The 20,723-nt window shown below is 54.1% G+C and overlaps 1 protein-coding gene across 3 annotated transcripts in view; it reads left to right on the top strand.

Annotated features, from left to right (window-relative positions):
• The window catches only part of UROC1 (urocanate hydratase 1), a 41,181-nt gene that overhangs the window by 7,924 nt on the left and 12,534 nt on the right, over window positions 1-20,723 (top strand). For 2 of the 3 annotated variants that reach the window (XM_045812346.2, XM_045812348.2), the window contains 14 exons: window positions 2,125-2,255; window positions 3,333-3,426; window positions 4,524-4,583; window positions 4,906-5,034; window positions 5,164-5,225; window positions 9,168-9,234; window positions 9,321-9,464; window positions 10,962-11,050; window positions 12,438-12,500; window positions 12,804-12,983; window positions 13,285-13,382; window positions 14,211-14,283; window positions 16,101-16,222; window positions 17,832-17,902. In XM_045812346.2, coding sequence (XP_045668302.1) covers window positions 2,125-2,255; window positions 3,333-3,426; window positions 4,524-4,583; window positions 4,906-5,034; window positions 5,164-5,225; window positions 9,168-9,234; window positions 9,321-9,464; window positions 10,962-11,050; window positions 12,438-12,500; window positions 12,804-12,983; window positions 13,285-13,382; window positions 14,211-14,283; window positions 16,101-16,222; window positions 17,832-17,902 — 1,383 coding nt within the window. Of the gene's footprint in view, window positions 1-2,124; window positions 2,256-3,332; window positions 3,427-4,523; window positions 4,584-4,905; window positions 5,035-5,163; window positions 5,226-9,167; window positions 9,235-9,320; window positions 9,465-10,961; window positions 11,051-12,437; window positions 12,501-12,803; window positions 12,984-13,284; window positions 13,383-14,210; window positions 14,284-16,100; window positions 16,223-17,831; window positions 17,958-20,723 lie in introns of all 3 variants that reach the window. The other variant, XR_015726581.1, reaches the window with a different exon arrangement.

The following is a 20,723-nucleotide window of genomic DNA, read 5'->3' as shown; positions in this document are numbered from 1 at the left end:
AAAGAAGCTGGAACAGCATAGAACACATTAGGAGCTGTGTAGTTAGGTCAAGTCTTATGTAGATTGTGTGTGTGTGTATGTTATGTATTGCTTTTGAAACTTTTCTTTAAATGCTCAGTTTCACTTGGCAAGTGCTTATGAGAGGCTCTCCACCAGCCAGAAAACAGCAACCGTCTTTGCGTTGTGGTGTGACATGCACAGAAAGCAGTCGAAACGACGAGTGCACAGATGTGAATGTCACAGGCGCACAGGGAGAGGGGGACAGGCCCGGGCCTTGAGGGGGGACCGCAGTCCTGACTTCTAATGCGTGCCTTGGCCACATCTGCTCTTGAATGGCCTATCAACAGGGTTATGCAGTACGTCCCTTTAGTGTGGGCTTCTCCCACTCAACAGCGGGTTCGGAGCGGCCACCCGGCTGCTGCACGTCACCGTGGATGGCTTATCCTCGTTGCTGTCCTGTAGTGGTTCCCAGATGGGGTCCCCAGGCCAGCACGGGCAGCACCTGGGAACTGGTCAGGGGCACAGATCAGAGGCTGCACCAGACCTTCTGGATGATTCCGACCTCTGCTGGAGTTGGAGACCCTCCCGCTGCAGCATATTCCTAGCCACTGTTCTTGAGGGAGAAACCCCTATTTCTCATCAGTTGTTTTTCCAAGGGAGAAGGGATGGTGCATGTTTGTTCCACATGAAAATTAATGCCCTTAGCTGGGGTTTTCTTTATAGCCTCTCTTGCCATCTGCTGCCTCCTGAATTACCCATCTCCTTTCTGCCCTCCTATCCCACCCAGCCCCTGAGGCCCCAGTGACACCCTTGTCACTCAGACCTGGGTGTGTCTTACCCATGCAGTGTTAGACTGGTGGGTGCATCAGACAGGTGGCCCTGCTCCTAGCCTCTGCCCTCGGCACCTGTGCTCCTGGCTGGGCATCTCCCTGGGAGCACATATGCTCCCTGCCCAAATGCTGGTGTACCCAGTCCTGGGACCTCGCCTCTTCTCCTGTCACCTCCTGCCTCCCAGTGTCCGAAGCCCACCTGTCTTCCTCAAGTATCACACCACCTTTTCCCTCAGCAGAAATGCACTGAGGGAATGAAGGGATACATTCACCACACCCCGCTCCTCATCTCCCCACCCCCAAAGTGGTTGGTGCCCCAGGGTCAGCTGGTTGAAGAAATGGCCTCAAAGTCCACCCAGACACCAGGTTGTCACCTTGGTCCCCTCTCCCACTTGGCCTGCCTCTAGGCTGTAGTCCAGGTGTTGGAAGGAAGAGCGCTACGAAGGGGTCTGTCAGGATTCCGGCCCGCCTTGCGCTTTGCGAGACAGATCGTAAGCAATAAAAAAAGCAACCTCTACAACATCCAACAGTGAAATGCTTGGGAAGGAGACGGAGGCAGGGGGAGAGGATGGGAGGTCAAGGGGGGCATCTGAACTGAGGCCTGAGTGAGGGAACAGACCCTCCAAGAGAAGGCAGGGTGGCAGAGAGGGTTTAGGCAGAGGGAAGGGTAAGTGCCAAGGCCCTGCAGCAGGACCAGGACTGTCAGGGATGTCCGGAGGACTGACAAGAGGGTTTGGGAGTTGGGCTGGATGAGAAGCCCTGGAAAGGTTTCTTCTTTCTCTTGGCCTGCTGTCCCTGGCTCCAGGCTCTGCCCCCGGCCTGCCCGGCTCTGGCGGAATCTCACTTTCAGAGCTGCAGCTGTGCAGTTGTACGTTGTCTGAGGCTGGTTGCCAAACTGGGTGCTGGTGGAGTGTTGCTTCTCCACACTCGTACAAGGTGCCCGTGGGCTTCCGGCAGATCTGCTTTCCCCACCCTTGAGTCTGCATCTCCCATTGTAGCTACAAGCCTCAGGGCAGACCCCTCTCTGGTCCTTGATTCGGATAAAGAAAGGCAGGGACTAGAGGTCTGCCTACATGAAGGGGGGTGGGCAATCAGGGAAGGCTTCTTGTAGGAGGTGACATTGTAGATGGGCTTGGAGTGAGAACTAGGTAGTCTCTGGGTGGGGCCATAGGTTTCTTCGTGGAGCAGAGGTCAGTCTAAGTAGGGAAGGAGGAGAGCCCATTATAGAAGCCTCACAATGCTTGGCCTGGAGATCCCCCACCCCCCGCTGCCCCTCACCCTTCTCTTCCCCCAGCTAGCGCTGAGGAATGCCCTGCGTTACTTCCCCCCGGATGTCCAGGAGCTACTGGCCCCTGAGTTTGCCCAGGAGCTGCGACTGTACGGGCATATCTACATGTACCGGTTTTGCCCCGCCATGAAAATGAGGTCAGTGCTGGGAGTGCAGCTTCATAGGGGCCCAGCATGGCAAGCACGTGGGAGGGACCGAGCTGAGGTCAGGAGGGGGGACATCCAGGCTGTCCACACTAGGAGGCCCACAGCTGTGGCAGGCTGAGTGGACAGCCTGCACACGGAGAGGGGGTGGTGTAGCCTCGAGCTGGCTGCAGCTGCCAGCCTGGCCAGAAGATGAGGGAATCCTTTTCAGACAGGTGTTTCTGGCCTCCTGTCCTGGGGAGTCCACCCTGAGCAATTCTTGATCCCAATTGTATATGAAATCCCTTTCTAAACCTCATATCTTGCCCTGCTGGGAGATGAGGAGAGCTTTAGAGGGGTGGCTCTGTCAGTGTCTTCAAACAGCTTAGGTTCCCCATCAGGGGTCTCAAGCTGAACAGTGCATGGCATTGGAGGCCTTGTTAAAAAAAATGTGGATGGCTGGACATCACCCCACATTGTGGATTCAGTAGTTCTGGGGGGTGAGGGCAGGAAGATCTGCCATTCTCATGGTTCCCAGGCAATGCTGCCCCCACCCAGCAGAGCTCACACTCTAAGCACCATTGTTCTTAAATATGCCAGAGGCCCAGACCTGTCCGGAACCACCCAGGGAACCACGCCCCCTCATTCCTGTCAGGGCCTGTCGGCCTGGCATCTGTTAGAATTGATGCCCAGGAACATTGGTGGCATGAAGGAAAGAAGGGATGAATAAACTCCATCTGGAGTAGAGGCTTCTGGAAAGCAGACATCAGCTTTGCTTCGAAGTCCATTTTCTCTCGGTTGGACCTTACCAAGTGGGGAGGAAGGGCGGTCCAGGTGGGTAGGGGCCTAACTCCCCATCCTTGGAAGGGCAGGGGTGCAAAGCACAACGTGAGCACCAGAGTGGGCTGGCCTGGGTGGTTTGGAACCGCCTTCTGCTGGCAACTCCCAGGCGACTTCTGCACGATGCCAGTCTTGCTGTCCACACCTGTGTGGCCAGGTGCTGGGCTATGGCCAGGGTGGGCCTGAGTTTTAGGGGGCAGGGAGCCCGGTGCCCTCCCATTATCACACCCGGTGGCCGGACTCCCCTTGCAGGGCCTACCCAATCGAGCAGTACCCCTGCCGGACGAGAGCTGCTGCAGCCATCATGCACATGATCATGAACAACCTGGACCCCGCCGTGGCCCAGGTAACAACCGGGGGAAACTGAGGCCTGTGGGCCAGCACTGCCCGAGAGAGATGTAACTCAAGACATACGTATAATGCTTTTAAGCTTTTGAGTTAGAAATAAGGATAAATTCCTAGGAAGTTGTAGAGATAGTGTAGAGGGGACCGAGAGCCTGCTCCCAGCTGCCCCCAACGCCGCATCTTCCGCAGCTACCACACAGCACCAACACCGGGGCATCCACACTGGTATGATGGACACACATGTCATTTTAAATTTTGTAAAAGCCGCTTGAAAAAGTAAAAAACAAAACAAAAAAACACAAAACAGATTTACTATTGTATTTTGTTTATCCCAATGTTATTAGAAATATTATCATTTTAACCTGTAGTATAAACATTACTGAGATAGTTTACAACCTTTTTTCTATGAAGTCTTTGAAGTCGGGTGTATTTTACATTAGAGCATATCAAATGAGCTATGGTTCAAGTGTTTGATAGCCACACATGGATGACCAAGTCTGGCCACATGTGTCTGGCGTCCTTGGGGGCCAGTCTGTATATCAGACACCCATATTTGAGAAAGGATAGCCTAAGAGAAATATAGCCCTAGAATTTGAATATTCCCAGGCCTCAGAATCTGGTCACAGATGGACCCTTGACATTGACCCTGGGTTAAGTTCCCAGACGGATCCCAGATCCAGTTCTTTTTTTTTTTTTTTTTAAGATTTTATTTATTTATTTGACAGAGATAGAGACAGTCAGCAAGAGAGGGAATACAAGCAGGGGGAGTGGGAGAGGAAGAAGCACGCTCCCAGCGGAGGAGCCTTATGTGGGGCTCGATCCCATAACGCCGGGATCACGCCCTGAGCCGAAGGCAGACGCTTAACCGCTGTGCCACCCAGGCGCCCCCCCAGATCCAGTTCTGACCCTCACCTCACACTGAGCTCTTACCCACTCACAGGTGGGCCAGTGTTCCCTGGGCTTCGCCCTTTCTGCCTTGTCTCCTAGCCCTTAACACTCTTTCTTCAAGGGCCATCAGCCACCTTGCTCTGTTGAGCACAATGCAGAGGTGGGCGCCCTCCTAGGCCCCCATCTCAGATGACACCATGTCTTCTCCAGTTTCCCCAGGAGCTCGTGACGTATGGAGGAAATGGGCAGGTGTTCAGCAACTGGGCTCAGGTATGCTGGACTGTATGGCTTTCCCCCCATCACATTTTCTGGTCTGGTAGGAGCTTACAACCCAGGCTCTGGACTCAGGTCTCTGCCTCCCTGATGCCTGAGATGCCGACACTGGAGATACTCAGTGTACTGAAGGTCCCAGGGTCATGAGTGGCATTATTGGAGGCACCAGGAGCCATTGGAGAGTAATGAAGGCCTGGAAGGATGGGTTACTGGCAGGACTGCTGGGGCTGTGGGAGCTCTCTGGGCCTGGGTGGTGACTTGGGGTGCAGTGTGCCCCCCACCCCTTACAGAGCACTCCATGCTTTCCTCTCCCCTGCAGTTCTGGCTGATGATGTCCTACTTGTCGCAGATGACGGAGGAGCAGACCCTGGTCATGTATAGTGGACACCCACTGGGCCTCTTCCCAAGCAGCCCCCAGGCCCCCAGGCTGGTCATCACTAATGGGATGGTGGGTCCTGGGGCAGCCAGGCATTGTCCTGCCTTGGGGCAGCAGGAGAGCCAGGTGCTCCCAACACCTGCCTCCCCATCGTTTCCTCTGTGATGCCCCCAGCCCTTGGCTCCCATCCCTCTTTTCCAGGTCATTCCCAACTACTCCTCCAGGACAGAGTATGAGAAGCTCTTTGCCATGGGAGTTACAATGTAAGTCCTATCTCACTATTTCAGTTTATATTATGGTGTTTCCACCTCAACCATACTTTATTATAAAACTATGTAGCAATGTTAAAAACAATTTGAAAATACTTACAATGGCAGCACCAAAGCCCAATCTCATGTTGACATATTCCCTAGGAGTTTTTGTGGATATGCATACTAAAGTTTTATACACTTGTGAGCAAGTGAACAATTGGGATCCTGCTTTTTCCCAGCATTTTGTTATGCTATGAACAATTTCAAATGGACAGAACATTGGAAGAATTAACAGTGAACAGCGAGATTCTGTGTTTAACACACTACCAAACTCTGTATACCGTGTCTATCTATCTGTCCTTCTATCCATCCATCTGACCAAGTTGGGTTTTGATGCATTTCAAAGTAAGCTGTAGATACCATGGCCTGGAATTCAATATTTGTTTACAGGTTTTTTTTTTTTCCTTTTGAAGTGAAATTTACATGAAATGCACATATCCTAGTGCACCAGTTGATAAGTTTAACAAATGTGTGCACCTTGCAACCCAAACCCCAAGATTCGGAGCACAACCATTTCATCTGTCATAGAATTAATGCATATGCTCTGAATTGCAAGCTTTTTCCTCAAACATTATAAAAAGAGCTACAGTGGAAGGGAAATCCCTCTCCCACCCTATACTCTCCATTTCAGGGGTAAAGTCTATGTCTTTCCAGACATTTCTTAACGCACGTGGTTACAGATTTACGTAGACCATTACAGGCCCTCTGCACTAGCCTTTCCACCTTTGACAATATCATTCTGTTTCAGGAAACATGAGTCTAATTGGCCCTTATTTTACCTGCAGTGTTCAATTGTAGCATGATTTATTTGGCCCCTTGCCACCTGATCTGGGTTGTTTCCAGTTCTTTGGACTTAAAAAGAATGCTACAGTGACTGTCCTGATCTGTATATTTTTGTGGGTCTCTGGGAGCGTGGCTCTAGACTAATTCCCACTTGAAGTCGTTACTGGGACCAACAAAGTGGGTCCACTCCTCGGTGAGCTATAGACAGAGACCACACCAGGTGGCATTGCCTCCCAGGGCCACTTTATTCGCTCAAATAAGGATATCATAGGGAATACCGTCCAAAGCCATTCTCCCAGCAGGGGCAAGCAGGCCCCTTTTATTAGGGCTTGGGATGAATATTCAGAGAAGGATTTTAATATTATAATGAGGCTGAAGTAACTGTCAGGCGGTTTCTGATTCATCTGCAGGGGGGTGGTTCTCAAATGCCTTCTCCCATTCCAGCAGTTCCTTCCTTAGTTTCTAAAAGAGGAAATGGACAGGCAGGAGCCTCTAGGTGTTTCCTGAGTTCAGGGGGTCAAGGGGTCTCGCCAGTGACCAAGTGTGATCAGGTCTGTCGTATTGGGAGCCAATTAACCAGGCCTCGGGCTAATACTTTATAATATAATCATCATAATAGTCACTCCCATGTGTTCTAAGATTCATAGATACCTTCACATTTGGTCCTTTACACAAGCCTCAGCACTAGGTGCCCTTCTTAACCCATTTTGTGGAGGAAGAAACCGAGGCTCAGAATCCCTATTATTTTTCTGTTTGGTTGTAAGTACTGTTACTCTTATTTACTACGAGGCCCGAGAACCTCCTGCATGCGGAAGCAGCCGCGGGGTCAGAGGGGCAGGATCGGTGTCCTGGACCCGCCGCCTCCTAGGTGTGACGTTGGGCAAGTGGGTGTGCTTCTGTTTTGTAGGTTCGGGATGGAAGTTCAAGGAGAGTGGAACTGCAGAGTCAGACCTGGTCTACCACACCTGAGGCTTGACCCAGGTGCTGTGGGTACTTGACCAAACAGATGCAAATTGCCCACAGAAGTGGGAAGAGCGTTACATGTAAAGGGGGTCTGAGAACCTAGATAAAGCAAAGCCTTTTCACGGTCAGGCTGACAAAAACAGAGCTACAGATAACAGGAAGTACTAGGGAGTATGTGGGAAAACGCAGTCACAGGTTGTGGGTGGGTCTAGGTCAGAACACCAAGGCTGGGGGTGGCTGGGAGGACTCTATCTTAGCAGCTGGGGTCAAAGTGCGAAGTGCAGTTAACTTGATCCCACAATTTTACCTCCAAGGGTTATTTTGGGAGCAACATGCAGTAGATAACTTGAGCACAAAGGACGAATCAGAAGGATGTAAAATCTGTTCCCAGCTCTGCCGCCTATCGCTGTATAACCTTGGAACTTGGATCCTATCTATAAAGAAGGAATTTAAGAGCTCCTGCCTCAAGGAGTCGAGACGATAGAAGGGACACCCTTTCCCACGTGGCACAAAGGGAGCCCCTGGGCACTCTGCTCGAGTGGATGTGGGCCCACGAGGGAGCACACCCTGTGGCGGAGGTTAGGGGGACCGTGCAGACTTGCGGGCGGTTATGATGGTTTCACCCATCTCCTGGATGGATATTTATTATCTTAGCACTATTTTTAATGTTTTTTAATAGACAACCTTCCAAGGCAAGGATAATTCCTCCCCCTTTTTTGGAAGAAGATGCAGAGGTTCCACACGGTCCGGTGCCTTATCCAAATTATGGGATAGACTTGGCCTCAGACAGATCTGAAAGAATCAGGATCCACCATTGATCCAGGAGAGAGGAGGGGCTGGGGAGAGTTGCTGCGGGACAGGAACCCAATAGAAAAGAGATAGGGAGTTGAAACTGAAGAAGGAGAAAAGCAAGTGTCAGTAAGCCCTGGAAGATCTCCTTACCTCAGTGGTGCTCAGAGAAGAGGAGGGTTAAGGCAACAGAAAAATGCTGTCCTTCCCCCATTGCATTGCCAGAAAATTCCAGTGTTTGATAATTATCAAGTAATGGACACAGGCGTGCTCATGCATCGCAGGTGACAGTCCCTTTGGCAGGTGAGAGTATTCATATTTGAAATGTTTGCACCTGATGACCCAGCGCTGCTCCTTCCCGGCTTCTTCTAGGCCCAGGTAGAGGGTAGGAGACAGCTCACTGCCACTGCGGTGGTCATTGTTTGCATAGTGAGACCGGACGGAGCGGGGGAACATTCTGTGGCTTCCGGTATTGCATACTGTGGAGCCACAAATAGGAATGAGCAGGATCCGTGTGTGCCGTTGTGGAAAGGACCCCACCACTGCTGTGCCCTGCTGCGGAAACAGTAGGGACACCTCCACAATGAGGCCGTTTGTGTAAATAACACTGATACTGATGAAACAGTGGCCGCACGTGCAGCAGTGCTCTGAATGCCCGTCATGGCCGTCTGCCTCACCGAGGCAGGGCACACACACCTGACGTGAGCAGCTCGGTGAGTTCAGATACACGCGTGTGCTGTGCCAGCCCCTCTCTGAAGACACCACCCCTGCCTCCTGCAGCTCCATGCCCGCCCTCCCTCAGGTGGACTCCCCACTGGAAGGTCACTGAAGGTTATTGAATGGAATCCCACAGAACGTACTCTTTCACGTCTGGCTTTTTCATGGAGCCACTTGATACGCAGGAGGACTTCGGTCGTTTTCTTTGCAATGTAGCATTTCATTGTGTCCATAGCTGCAGTCGCTTCTCTGTCCTCCATGATGGGCAAACCAGCTGTTTCACGGTGTGGCCGCTGCAAATACCGTTGCTGTGAACAGTGGTGTGCATGTCTTTAAGTGGGCGCGAGCCTGGACAGTGGAAGTGCTGGGTCATGCTCGGCTTCCGTCGACATGGCCCAACAGTCCCCAAAGTGATTTTAACCATCACAGTACAGCTTTTAATAAAACAAGATCCATTTATAAAAGGTCCAGAAGGCCAGAGGGGACCAGAATTGGGGGACTGTAGCTTTATCTCTGTTTACTTTTTTTAAAGGAAAATGTATTAATGCATTTTGGGGTAATTAAAAAGGAATTTTAAACCATGTAATGTGGAAGCTGTGCCTGGCTCTGGGCTCACCGTGGGCTTGCCTTCTCTGCGGTCAGGTATGGCCAGATGACAGCAGGCAGCTACTGCTACATCGGTCCCCAGGGAATCGTCCATGGCACAGTGGTGAGAAACAGGGCCAGACGTGGCTGCAGGGGGTGGGAGGCTGATGTGCCGCAGGGGATGTTAAGTGCCTTCTCTTCTCCGGGCAGCTCACCGTGTTGAATGCCGGCCGACGGTACCTGGGCGTCAAGGACCTCGCTGGGAAGGTCTTTGTCACCTCTGGGCTGGGCGGAATGAGTGGCGCTCAGGCCAAAGCTGCAGTCATCGTGGGGTGCATCGGTGTGATAGCCGAGGTGAGCCCAACAGGAGCTCGGTTCCTGCCCACATGCTTCCTCCCTCACTATAGAGCCACTCACAGCCGTCTCTTCTCTCACCACAGCCACCCCGAAGCCTCCCAGTGTGAGTTCCCATGGCAGCATATGCCTGCTGCCTTCAAAGTGCCCATCACCTTTCACAGTCACGCTGGCTGATGCTATCCTATGAAACTGACCTTCTGTGGGCACTGCTTCCCTTATTCCATCGAATCCCTGGAATACGGTGGTGGATAATAAATGTGGACACATGAACTTAGACGCCCCCAGCTCAGACAACTCACAGTCGGGTGGGGGAAGCAGACATCAGTAGAGGTGGGTGCAGGCAGGTTTTGCTCAGTGGCTCTCATGGCTTTCTTTGGGAATGCCAAGGAGGGGAAGGGAGGCAGGGAGAGGAGGTGAGGAGCTTTAAGACAAATCTCGGTTGGGGTGGGGGCTACCTTCTTGTGGGAGATGTATTTCCTGCTTTCAGGGGGCAGAGGAGGGCCCAAGTGTCCTCGCACAGGTGTCTCTTAGGCAACTTGTATTTAAAATAATCAATATGCCAGAGTGGCACATTTTGGGGGGCCCGCCCTTGACCCCTACAGAGAAAATAAGTTATAGCAAAGAATGATAGCTTTCACAGAGCTCATCCCCCGGAATCTGCAGGAAAACAGCCTATGTTTTTAAAAAGTCTTGACTTCCCCTTGCCTCATCCTCAACCCTTATCCTCATCTACATTCCTCCGTATCTTCAAAAAGTGTTTGCCACAGAGCGAACACTCAGTAAATATTTGCAATAAAACTCCCAAATGGAAAATAAGCAACCCTAAAAGAGAGGGAGAGAGAGAGTAGCCTTGGTGACACACACCTTTGTGACTTACACTTAGTTGATACTAAGCCTGTGTCATCCCGTACTTGTCAGGAGCCCACTTGGCTTCAGGTAGCAGAAAATTGAGCGGCAGCATCTTCCACAAATAGGGTTTTATTTTTCCCACACGGCCAGCAGCGCTGGCATTGGTCCAGCTGCTCAGTGATGTCAAGGCCAACATCTCTAGATTGTCTTGGGTTTCCCTCGTGGATACAAAATGGCTGCCCCAGCCCCAGCCATCCCATCTCCATTTAAGGCAGGAAGGATGGAGAAAGGAAGTGCCACCTATGACTGACTCTATTTTAGCAGGAAAATAATACTTAAGAAACCCCTTCTTTTACCTCATGGTCAGTATTAGATCAAATGGAAGTTCTTACCTAAAAGGGAGTCTGGAGACAGTGGACAGGGTAGTCGTGGTTTGCCTGGACAGGGGCTGAGCACAGCGTCCCCCTGAAAATCCGGGTCCTGTTGATAAGGAAAGCAGGAGGGGGAATACAAATTGGAAAGCAGCTCACGGCATCTGCCCTGACACTGTGTTATAAAAGTGGGTGACCTACATGGGGGATGGCATCTTTCTAATGGAGGCTGACGTGCCCAGTAACTGGGAGACCCTGTGTCTCATGGTCTCAGGTAGATAAAGCCGCCCTCATGAAACGCCACGAGCAAGGATGGCTGATGGAAGTGACCGACAGCTTGGACCACTGCATTGCAAGACTCAGGTACAGTGCCTGACACGTGAGCATGGAAAAGTGGGGAGACCCCGAGAAGGGGCCTGGAGCCTGGGCTGCTTTGCATGGGCCTGTTAAATGCCTGACACTTGGCCACAGGTGGTGCCTCACCAAGAGACCCCACAGAGGTCATACAGTACCAACATCACAGGACCCACCATGGGGTTTGAATCACGACCCCGAGATCAAGAGTTGCATGCTCTACTGAGCGAGCCAGCCAGGCACCCCTTCTAATTCCATGGAATTTCTCTCAGGATACGCAGAGTTCCCATACCTGGTGGTCAGACACTTGCTGTTAAATGACTGTCTCGATACCGAGCCACTGTTTTCCGAAGTCTGTGCCTTGTATTTCTCACTGTTGTGGCCTTAGTGCCTAGCCCAGAGCCTGGCACACAGTAGGTGCTCATCTAATCTGTTGGGGGGAAATGAGCCTTTGAAAGAACTGTTCCTCAGCATGATTCCAGGTTAGGCGTAAGCTGATCTTCCTCCCCACTCATGCTCTGGTTCTCAGGGTGGGGGGCAGGGGGTTGGCAACATTTCCCTCTGGTTTGATGTCTTCTAAGGTATTTTAGTGGGAATGGGGGGAGGACTGCCCTGGGGGCTGCTGATCGATGCCATTTTGTTTGTTTGCTTGTTTTAGAGAGAGAGAAAGAACACTGGGGGCCGGGGAGGGGTACAGGGAGAGAGAATCCCAAACAGACGCCCTGCTGAGCACGGAGCCCAACCTGGGGCTTGATCCCAGGACCCAGAGATCATGACCTGAGCTGAAGGCAGATGCTCAATCGACTGAGCCACCCAGGCGCCCCTCATCTTTTTTTTTTTTTTTTTAAGATTTATTTATTTTAGAGAGAGCATGAGCACATGCAAGCGGGGGAGAGGCAGAGGGAAGCAATCTCAAGCAGACTCCCCACTGAGCACAGAGCCAGAGGCAGGGCCCTTATGTGGGGCTGGATCTCACGTTCCTGAGATCATGGTCTGTGCCGAAATCAAGCATCAGACGCTTAACTGACTGCCACCCGGGTGCCTCTGGAATCCTCTTTAGTGATGTCTGCAATTCTAGGATCACCTTGAATGAGTTCTAGAATGATCCAAATCAGAGCACTAAGAGCGACAGCTGTGCTTCTGTGAATCCCCTCAAGAAGGCTTGTCACCTCCGTCATCTCGGTTCTCTTGTCTGGGCCATTCAAGCCTGCTGTTACAGTTCAGGGTCCTCAGAAGACACGCCTCAGAGGTCCCTGCAACTAGGGCCCAACGCTGGCACACAGTGCTTTCCGTGACCTCCAGGGCCGTCTGCATTCTCGCCAGCTTGGTGTTGGTGGGGGTGGGCAGCTGCGGGCAGGTGTGATGGACCATCCGCTCTGCTCTTGTGCCCTTCTAGGGAAGCAAGGAAAAGGAAGGAGGTGCTCAGCCTTGGTTACCATGGCAATGTGGTGGATCTTTGGTAAGCGGGGGATGGGAGTGGCAGCCTTGGGGACCCTGGGTGAACCTGCCCCTCCAGACAAGGTGCTGATGGTGGCCGTGTGCTCCCCGGACACAAAGCTTCCAACGTACTCAGCTTAAGGCTCTGCTCCCAGCTTTCAAGGCCCACACCCTGGCCCAAGCCCACAGCAGCCTTCCTGCAGATGCTCTTTGAGAGAGGAGGGCAGTTTCTCTCCCAGATGGGCCATGAACCAAAGCCCCAAAGAGTGCCTACCCCGCCTCAGGCAGGTGCTTCCCCTCGCTGATCACCCCATGTCTTCCCCAGGGAGCGCCTGGTCCATGAATTGGACACAACGGGGGAGCTCTTGGTGGATCTGGGGTCCGACCAGACGTCCTGCCACAACCCATTCAATGGCGGTTACTACCCTGTGCAGCTGGGCTTCGCAGAGGCCCAGAGCCTCATGGCCTCTGACCCTGCTGCATTCAAGAGCCTGGTCCAGGAAAGGTGATGAGGTCCCAGGGCTACTCAGGTGTGGAAGGGGTGGGGGTGCACACAGCTGGCAGGAGCTTTTGGACTGGATGGCTCTGGCCTCTGCCTGGTTCTCCAGGGGCCAACTGTGTGGCCTTAGACAAGACCTTTAACCTCTCTGAACCTGTCTCCTCCTCTGTCAGATGGGGTGGAAACAGCAGAGCTGGCTGAGCCCCATGGGGTGGGGTTGAGGAATGACAGGGGTGAAGTACAGAGGGCCTGCTCTCAGAACCTCACAGGTGGGCAGGGCTGACCACGAATTGCTGGCCTCTTGCAGCCTGAGGAGGCAAGTCTCAGCCATCAACAGACTGGCCAAGGAGAACTTCTTCTTTTGGGACTATGGCAATGCCTTCCTCTTAGAGGCCCAAAGAGCAGGTGAGACACAACAAAGGTGAGGTGAGGGGGCCAGGCTGGGAGGGGCCAAGACCCTGGCACTGGGCACTCTCCCTTCTCGCCAGCCAGGAGTGGGCCTGGCAGGTGCCCGGGGTAAGGGGGGGAAGAGCATGTGGCTTTCACTGTGGCCCTGCTCAGGCCTTCTTGAAGCTGGGCCTGCCAGGTCCCTGGTCTCTCTGGGCCTCAGTTTTTCCATTTGCCTTCAGATCGTGAAGTGCCACAAAGACAGTTGGTAGGTTGCTTGTATGTAAGCTCCAGTGGGAAAAAAAATGCAGCTTAACTTTTCCGTGAAGGAAACTTTTTTTTAAATTTAAATTCAATTAGTTAACATACAGTGTATTATTAGTTTCAGAGGTAGAGGTCAGTGATTCATCAGTCTTATATAACACCCAGGGCTCATTCCATCACATGCCCTTATTAATGTCTGCAGGTAGCTTTTCTAGGACAGGTGGCTCGTGCTGGAAGGTAAAGTTCAGAAGGTACAAAACTACCCAGTGGAAGGTCCCAGCCCTGTCCCTGGCACCAGCTCCCCTCCTGGAGTTCCAAGGTTCTGCTGGGCCTGTCAGGGCACAGGTGGACCTGGCATATGGGGCGACGTGGATATGCCCCACCCGGCCCCACACCAAGGGCAGCGCTTGCTGCCTCCCAGCCCCAGTGAGGCTTCCCTATCAAAGCAGAGCACTTGCATGGTCTTTCCCTGGCCTCTTTGTTTCAATTCCCTTCTGGAGAGCAGCCTGAGTCCTCGCCTTGGGGCTGATAGGCCGGCCCTCAGACCCTCCCGCTGAATCTGTACCGGTGCTCTGCCCATAGGAGCTGATGTGGAGAAGAAAGGGGCCAACAGGACGGAATTCCGCTACCCCTCGTATGTCCAGCACATCATGGGGTAAGTGATGGGGTCACTTCCAGCCTCTGGGTCCTAGACACTCAGGTGGGAAAGTTCTCAGGTAGGGAGAAACAAGAGATAACCCAAGGGAGATTGGGCTGAGGGGGGAGGCCTCAAGGTCAAACCGAGCAACACAGGGACAGGGGATGGGAGGCTTCAGGATGCTTCTGGAAGGTTTGCCAGGCCATTTGTGCACAAGATGGGACCAGAGAGGGAGGGAGGGGAGAAAGGCCATCGATGGTTTCCTTCTTAGGTTCACTGTGGGTGAGGAGGGAGAGGCTCAGGGGGCCACAGTGCCAGCCTACCTACAGCAGGGGGCTGCTGGGCGCTGTCCAGAGAGGACGGTGGGCCCAGGGGACTGGGGACCACCTAGGAAGGTCAGTCCGCCTAAGGCAAGCCTGGCCAAGCCCCCACATTCACTGTTTCTCCCGACTACCTCGCTTTAGGCTCACTGATTTTGAGGTTGTCTTTGTCACAACACTGAAAATGAATTTCTGCCTGTGTCCCAGCTCCCTGCTCCTGCGGCAAGAGGTGGTGCAGATCCAAGAGGAGGGCCAGAGAACCAGAGGGAGGGGAAACACTGAGGGGAGAGGGGGCTGAGGGGGAGGGGGCATCCCTGAGAGGAGAGGGGAGAGGGGAGCAGAAGGGGAGGGGATAATGGTGTAGGAAAGACGTTAGGGTTGAAAGCCAATGGCCAAGAAAGAATTCTTGAGATGTCTTTGGTGCAAAAAGGTGGTTTTACTAAAGCACAGGGACAGGACCCAGGGGCAGAAAGAGTTGCACCGGGGTCGGGAGGAGTGGCCCATCATATACTTTCAAGCTGGGAGGGGGTTAGGGATAGCACAAGTCTCTAAGGAATTTTGGAAGCAAGGTTTCCAGGATCGTGAGGGGGCGAGCTGTTGTTGGGAACATGTCATTTATTACTGTCTAATAAAACCGTAGTCGTGAGACCCTTCAGATGTATATCAGTGGGCCAGATGCTTGGTGATTGCCAACAGGTGTCTTGGGGGGTAGAGATAAAGGAAGTTTCTAAAGGAATTTTTATATGTTGAAGTAGACTGACGGAATCCTTGGGGGAGGAGGGGTTGGGCTAAGATTGCCTTTTGCCCTTAGCCAAGTATGAACATGGAGGCGGTTGAGTCCCTAGAGGAAGGTCACTCTGCCTGTTTCAAGGACTTGTCAATGGGCTGTAGGGAGTAAGGAAATTTAATGATTTTTCTAATGCCTTTGTTTCCCACATCAGTAATACTGAGGGAAAGGGGGGTTGATGGGGAGGGGAACAAGGGGCTGAGAGGGAGGTGGGAACACTGAGGGAAGGGGGACTGAGGGGGACGGGGGAGGGAGGGGGCTGAAAGTGAGGGAGGGGAAGTGGGAGGGAGGCGGCTGAGTGGGGAGAGGGGAATTGGGGGAAAGGAGGGGGCTGAGGGGGAGGAGGAACTGGGGGGAGGAGGGGGCTGAGGGGGAGAGGGCTGAGGGAGAGGGGGGAACTGGAGGAAGGAGGGGGCTGAGGGGGAGAGGGGAGGAGGGAGGGAGGGAGCAAGAGGGAGGGGGCAACTGGGGGCCTCCAAACATGCTGTCCAGCTGGTGGCTTAGGGGCTACCAGCAACAATTCTGGATACTGAAGCCCCGACTGCACCATGTGTGCCCACATGCCATGCCCCCAAAACACACCCCAACCAGCGTGCAGAGCCTTCAGCCCCCTCTCAGTTCCGCAGCATATGCAGGCCTTCCCTCCTTGGCTCGCGGTGGCCCCACCCCATCAGTGGGTGCAGCCGGGCTGGGAAGCCCCGAGGCCAGGAGGCCTTTTGTCTTTGCAGGGACATATTCTCCCTGGGATTTGGGCCTTTCCGCTGGGTGTGCACGTCAGGGGACCCCCAGGACCTGGCGGTCACGGATGAGCTGGCCACATCTGTGCTGGAGGAGGCTGTTGCTGATGGAGGTGAGGCTGTAGGTTGGGAGATGCTCACAGGCAGGTGGCCCCGCAAAGGCTCGACAAGCAGCCCACCCCCTTGACGCGGCTGCCCTCTCTGCTCCTCCCCTGTGGCCTCCGGCTTGTGCCTGTGACAGCTTTGGATTCTTCGCAGCTGTCTGCTGTGCCCGCTCTGCTTTCCCTGCGGCAGAGCTCCTGCGGTGTGTGGTTTCTCTGGTAGATAGGGTGGCTCTGCCTCCCTACAGGGGTAGTGGTCATCGTCCCGGCGGACAACCTGCCCCCGCCCCCTGTTTAACCTCAGACCCTTCCTGTGTAGTGGATTGGACGTGTTGCTTATCACATGGAGAAGAGGAGGCAAGTATTTTATGAAACTTCCTCAGCTGTCCTAGCTCCTACGCCTACTTCTCTGCAGCTTTTCTGCAGGTCCCAGGCCCCTTCTCTCCAGTTCTCTGTGTGGGTCCTTCAGCCTTGGCTGCGTGTTTTCAGTCTCCAGGGGCCATCGCACCCTGCTGCCCACATCCGGGCTCGGTGGGCTGGGGTGGGTCCAGGTTACGCGGATGCAGGGCTGGAAATACCAGGGGACGTCAGTGGGGGGGGCTCCTGTTTGGGAGGAGCCAGGCGGGGTTGGGGGGCAGGGAGACCTCCTGGGAAGGAGCGGGTAGCGGGGGTCTTCTCTTAGAAATCTGGCCAGACGCCTCCTGGTGCTAGAGAAGGCAGGCTGGTGGGTGTCATCAAAACGTCCCTCGTCCCTCGGGAAGGCTGTTACGCCTGCTGGTGGCCACGGTATAAATACTCTCGGGGTGGCTGATTTCCAGCGGGGCTCCACGTGGAGCCACAGCAGAGCTTCCCCCAGGCAGGTAGTCTCAAGAGCAGAGAACCTAGTGAAAGGTATACTAAGTGATGAATTGTGAGCACTGCCTTCATTTTTAATAAAATTTTTTTTAAAAGTGTGAGTTTATTTCGTTGAAATTTTAATGATGTCTGTGTCAACTACTGTGTCACACGATTCCTGAAGATTGAAGTCTGCTCTCATGAGCTGGTACGAGCAGCTTCCGAGCAGCAGAGCTACCACCCGACTGCACGCCCTCCACGTGCTGGCCTGTCTTACTGGGATAGGCCAAGCTTCTCTACCTCAGGGCCTTGGTACTTGCTGTTCCCTCAGATCTTTGTGTAGCTAGTTCCTTCTTAGCATTTAGGATGTAGCTTGACCATTACCTCCACAGACTGGCCTTTGGTCCCCCTGACCCACCACCCTAGTGACTACCAAACCACGCTGTTATTTCCTTCGTGGTGCATAGCAGTCTCTGTTCCTAGCGCCTGGCACAGCACCTGGCGTACAGCGAGGACTCGACAGATGTTTGTTGAGGGAATGAATGTGTCGGGCAGTGGGTTGCACACGTCTGTGCATTAATTCATGTGACTGTTAGCATTACCGGTTCCAGAAGTTAGATGGCCTGGTGTGGTGCTGGGGATGGGGGCTTCCCGACCCCGTGTCTGGACTCCATAAAGGTTGCCGGACAGGTGTCTGTGCTGAGCAGCTGCCGGAGGGAGGGCCTGTGCCCGAGGCCAACAGGGCAGGGGCCCCCACGGCCTGTGACACCCCCCTTTCTCCCTGCAGTGAACCCGGCCGTGAAGTTGCAGTATGCGGACAACATCCGCTGGATCCGGGAGGCGGCCAAGCACCAGCTGGTGAGGGCTTGGCCTGGTGGGAAGCAGGGGTGGCCCCTGGACTGCCGCCCCAGAGGTGGGTGCTGCTTGCCACACCCAGGCTGGTAGGTGTGAGCCCCGAGACGGTGCCAACTACCTGTGAGACTGCTGAGGTGGCAGCCTCCTTGACCTCACAGGGGGCAGCGGCAGCCGCCTCCCCCCGCAGGCCGCTGGACAGAGAAGCCCAGGGCCTTTCCAAAGGTGCCCTGGGCTCTGGGGTAGCCACCAGGGTCAGTTAGGTTATTGCTCACCCCATTACTCTGCAAATAGCTCTCTCAAGTCAGGCCTCCCGGCTTCTGAGCTGTGTGACCTGGGGCGAGTGGCTCGGCCTCTCTGAGGCTCCCGTCTCCTCCGCGCAGTGGAGACCCTGGTGACGGTCCGTACGCCCGAGCTGTGGTGGCGCGCGTGCTTGGAGCAGGCCCCTGGGACAGTCTGTGCACGAGGCACGGCCGGGGCCAGGGCTGAGCAGAGGGGTCTGCTGCTGCCTCGTGTCTGGAGTGTGCTCACGGCACGTGAGTGCGGATCAAGGTGATGCCGCGTGGGGACTGCTTTACACGGACGGGTCAGAGAGGTGGCTCTGAGGAGCAGGGTTGTGGGTTTGGCTGGGGGTGGGGGAGCGGCCGTGTGACAGTCAGGGGAGGCAGAGGACCAGCCAAAGCACAGGCCCTGAGGCGGCAGCGGGCTTGGTGTACTGATGACAAACGGAACACGGGCATTCGGCTCACATGCCTTTGGCCACAGACCTCAGTGGCCAGACACTGCCTGGTAGACACACGTCTGGACGAGTGTGTGGTGGCCTGGGGGTTCTAAGGCCAGAGGGGGACTCCCTTGAGCACTGCCCCTGCGTCCTGGGCTTCTGTGGCCCGACACCACCCACCCAAACTCCTCCTTGGCCAGTGGTTTGCATGCATGTTTCAGCCACAGCCCCTGTGCCAACAGTGGGCTCTGTGACCGCTCGGAATCTGAGACGACTACCCGACTGTTGGACTTGAGGATCTGGACCGTGGGGAGGACAGGGCAGGAGCAGAAATGTGCGGGGCCGTCCAGAGGTGGCTTGGAGAAGAGAAAGACCCAGCCTTGAGGGAAGGGCTCCCACTGAGCAGGAAGGTGCTGGCGGGAGTGTGGGAGGTCAGGGGCGTGGGGAGTGGCGCTCTGGACGCCGCTACCAGGGTGACGGAGAAGCAGGACTGTCTCTTCTGTGTTTGAGTTGAAGTTTTCTGGACGTTGTGTTCTCCATACTTATTTCATGTGGCTCTTTGCCTTAGGAAAGATGGTGATCGCAGAAGGCCATCCTTTTTTAACATTTTAATTGAGTTTCTTGCAAGGTGTACTTTTGACGGAGCTGGCAATCCTATGCCAGTTCCTCCTCGATTTTCTTTTTCTGGATCTAAGACATCAGAAAATCTCCGCAGTGCTGATTTCTACTACAGTCCTTCCCACAGGGCTTTGAGGCAGCCGGCGGGAGTAAAGTAAGGCCGTTCAATCGCAGCCATGTGCAACGAAGAAGCGGCTCTCCTGACCGTGCAGGCCGGCGTGGCGGCCCGGCCTGAGCTCTGCTTTCAGGCTCACGGTCAGGGGTGCGGCTGGCTCCATCACCCTCTCCTGAACCTTCCTCCCCGTTCCAGGACGAGTAGCCAGGCAGCTGAGGGACACACCTACATCCTCTTTGGAGAATCCAGGGTTGCTTAGCCTCGGCACTACTGACATTTGGGGCCAAATCATTTTTTTTTTCAGTTGTGGCAACAGACACATTATCGTAAAATTTTCCGTTTTAACCATTTTTAAGGTACAACTCGTGACCTTAAGTACACTTATATCGTGTGCAACGGTCACCACCATCTGTGTCTCGACTTCTTCATCTTCCCCTGCTGAAACTCTGTCCCCATGAAACACAGCTCCCTATTCCCCTCCCCCAGCCCCCAGCAGCCACCACCCTACTTTCTGTCTCTGTGTACTTGAGCTCTAGGGACCTCACGTAAGTGGGATCATGCAGTATTTGTCCTTCTGGGACTGGCTTCTTTCACTCAGCACGATGTCCTCAACGTCCATCCACGCTGTAGCGTGTGTCAGAATTCCCTTCCTTTTCAAGGCTGAATAATATTTCATCGTCAGCATAGAATGTATCTATTTTGCTTATCTGTTCATCCGTCAGTGGACACCTGGGTGCTTCCACACTGTAGCTATTGTCAGTAATGCCGCTGTGAACATGGGGGTGCAAATATCTGCACGAGTGCCTGGGGGCTGGATAACTTCCTGTCATGGCGGGCGTCGCGGGGTGTTGAGCAGCACCCCTCCCATGCTGGCAGCACCCAAACATGTCTCCAGGCGTTGCCCCATGTCATCCTGGTTGAGAACCACTGTGCCAGACAGGAATTCCTTTTTACTTGCTGCAGTTTCCGTTTCCTGGGAGTGACCTGTCTTATCCTCCAGAGGGGCTGGTCCCGGTGTGTCCGTCCACAGGCGCTCGGCTGTGCCACCTACCGCCCAGATGGTCGTGGGCAGGCGGCTCAGCCTCTGCGTCCTGGTGTTCTCATCTGTACAGTGGAACCTAGGATGAGAATAATAGTACCTTCCTCATTAACCCACCAGTGAGCGACGGTGTGCAGAGTACTGGGGGCTGTGCCAGGCATAATCCAGAATTGCATTAGGCGGTGTTAATGTTATTTTTATGGAAAGGGGTTAGGGTGTTGGAGACCCCTCCCGGGGTTAAGCCCTGAGGCGCTAGATCCCAGAGGGACGCCTGGGGGCCCAGACTGCATGCGGACACGCAGGGGGTTGGCATGGCGGCCTGGCGGGCTGGAGG

This window comes from Ursus americanus, chromosome 14 (genome assembly GCF_024610735.1).
Source record: "Ursus americanus isolate L20-20 chromosome 14, mUrsAme1.1.p, whole genome shotgun sequence".
Classification (NCBI taxonomy): Eukaryota; Metazoa; Chordata; class Mammalia; order Carnivora; family Ursidae; genus Ursus; species Ursus americanus.
The sequence above is the reverse complement of the archived record's forward strand: the minus strand, read 5'-3'. Positions and strand labels throughout refer to the sequence as shown.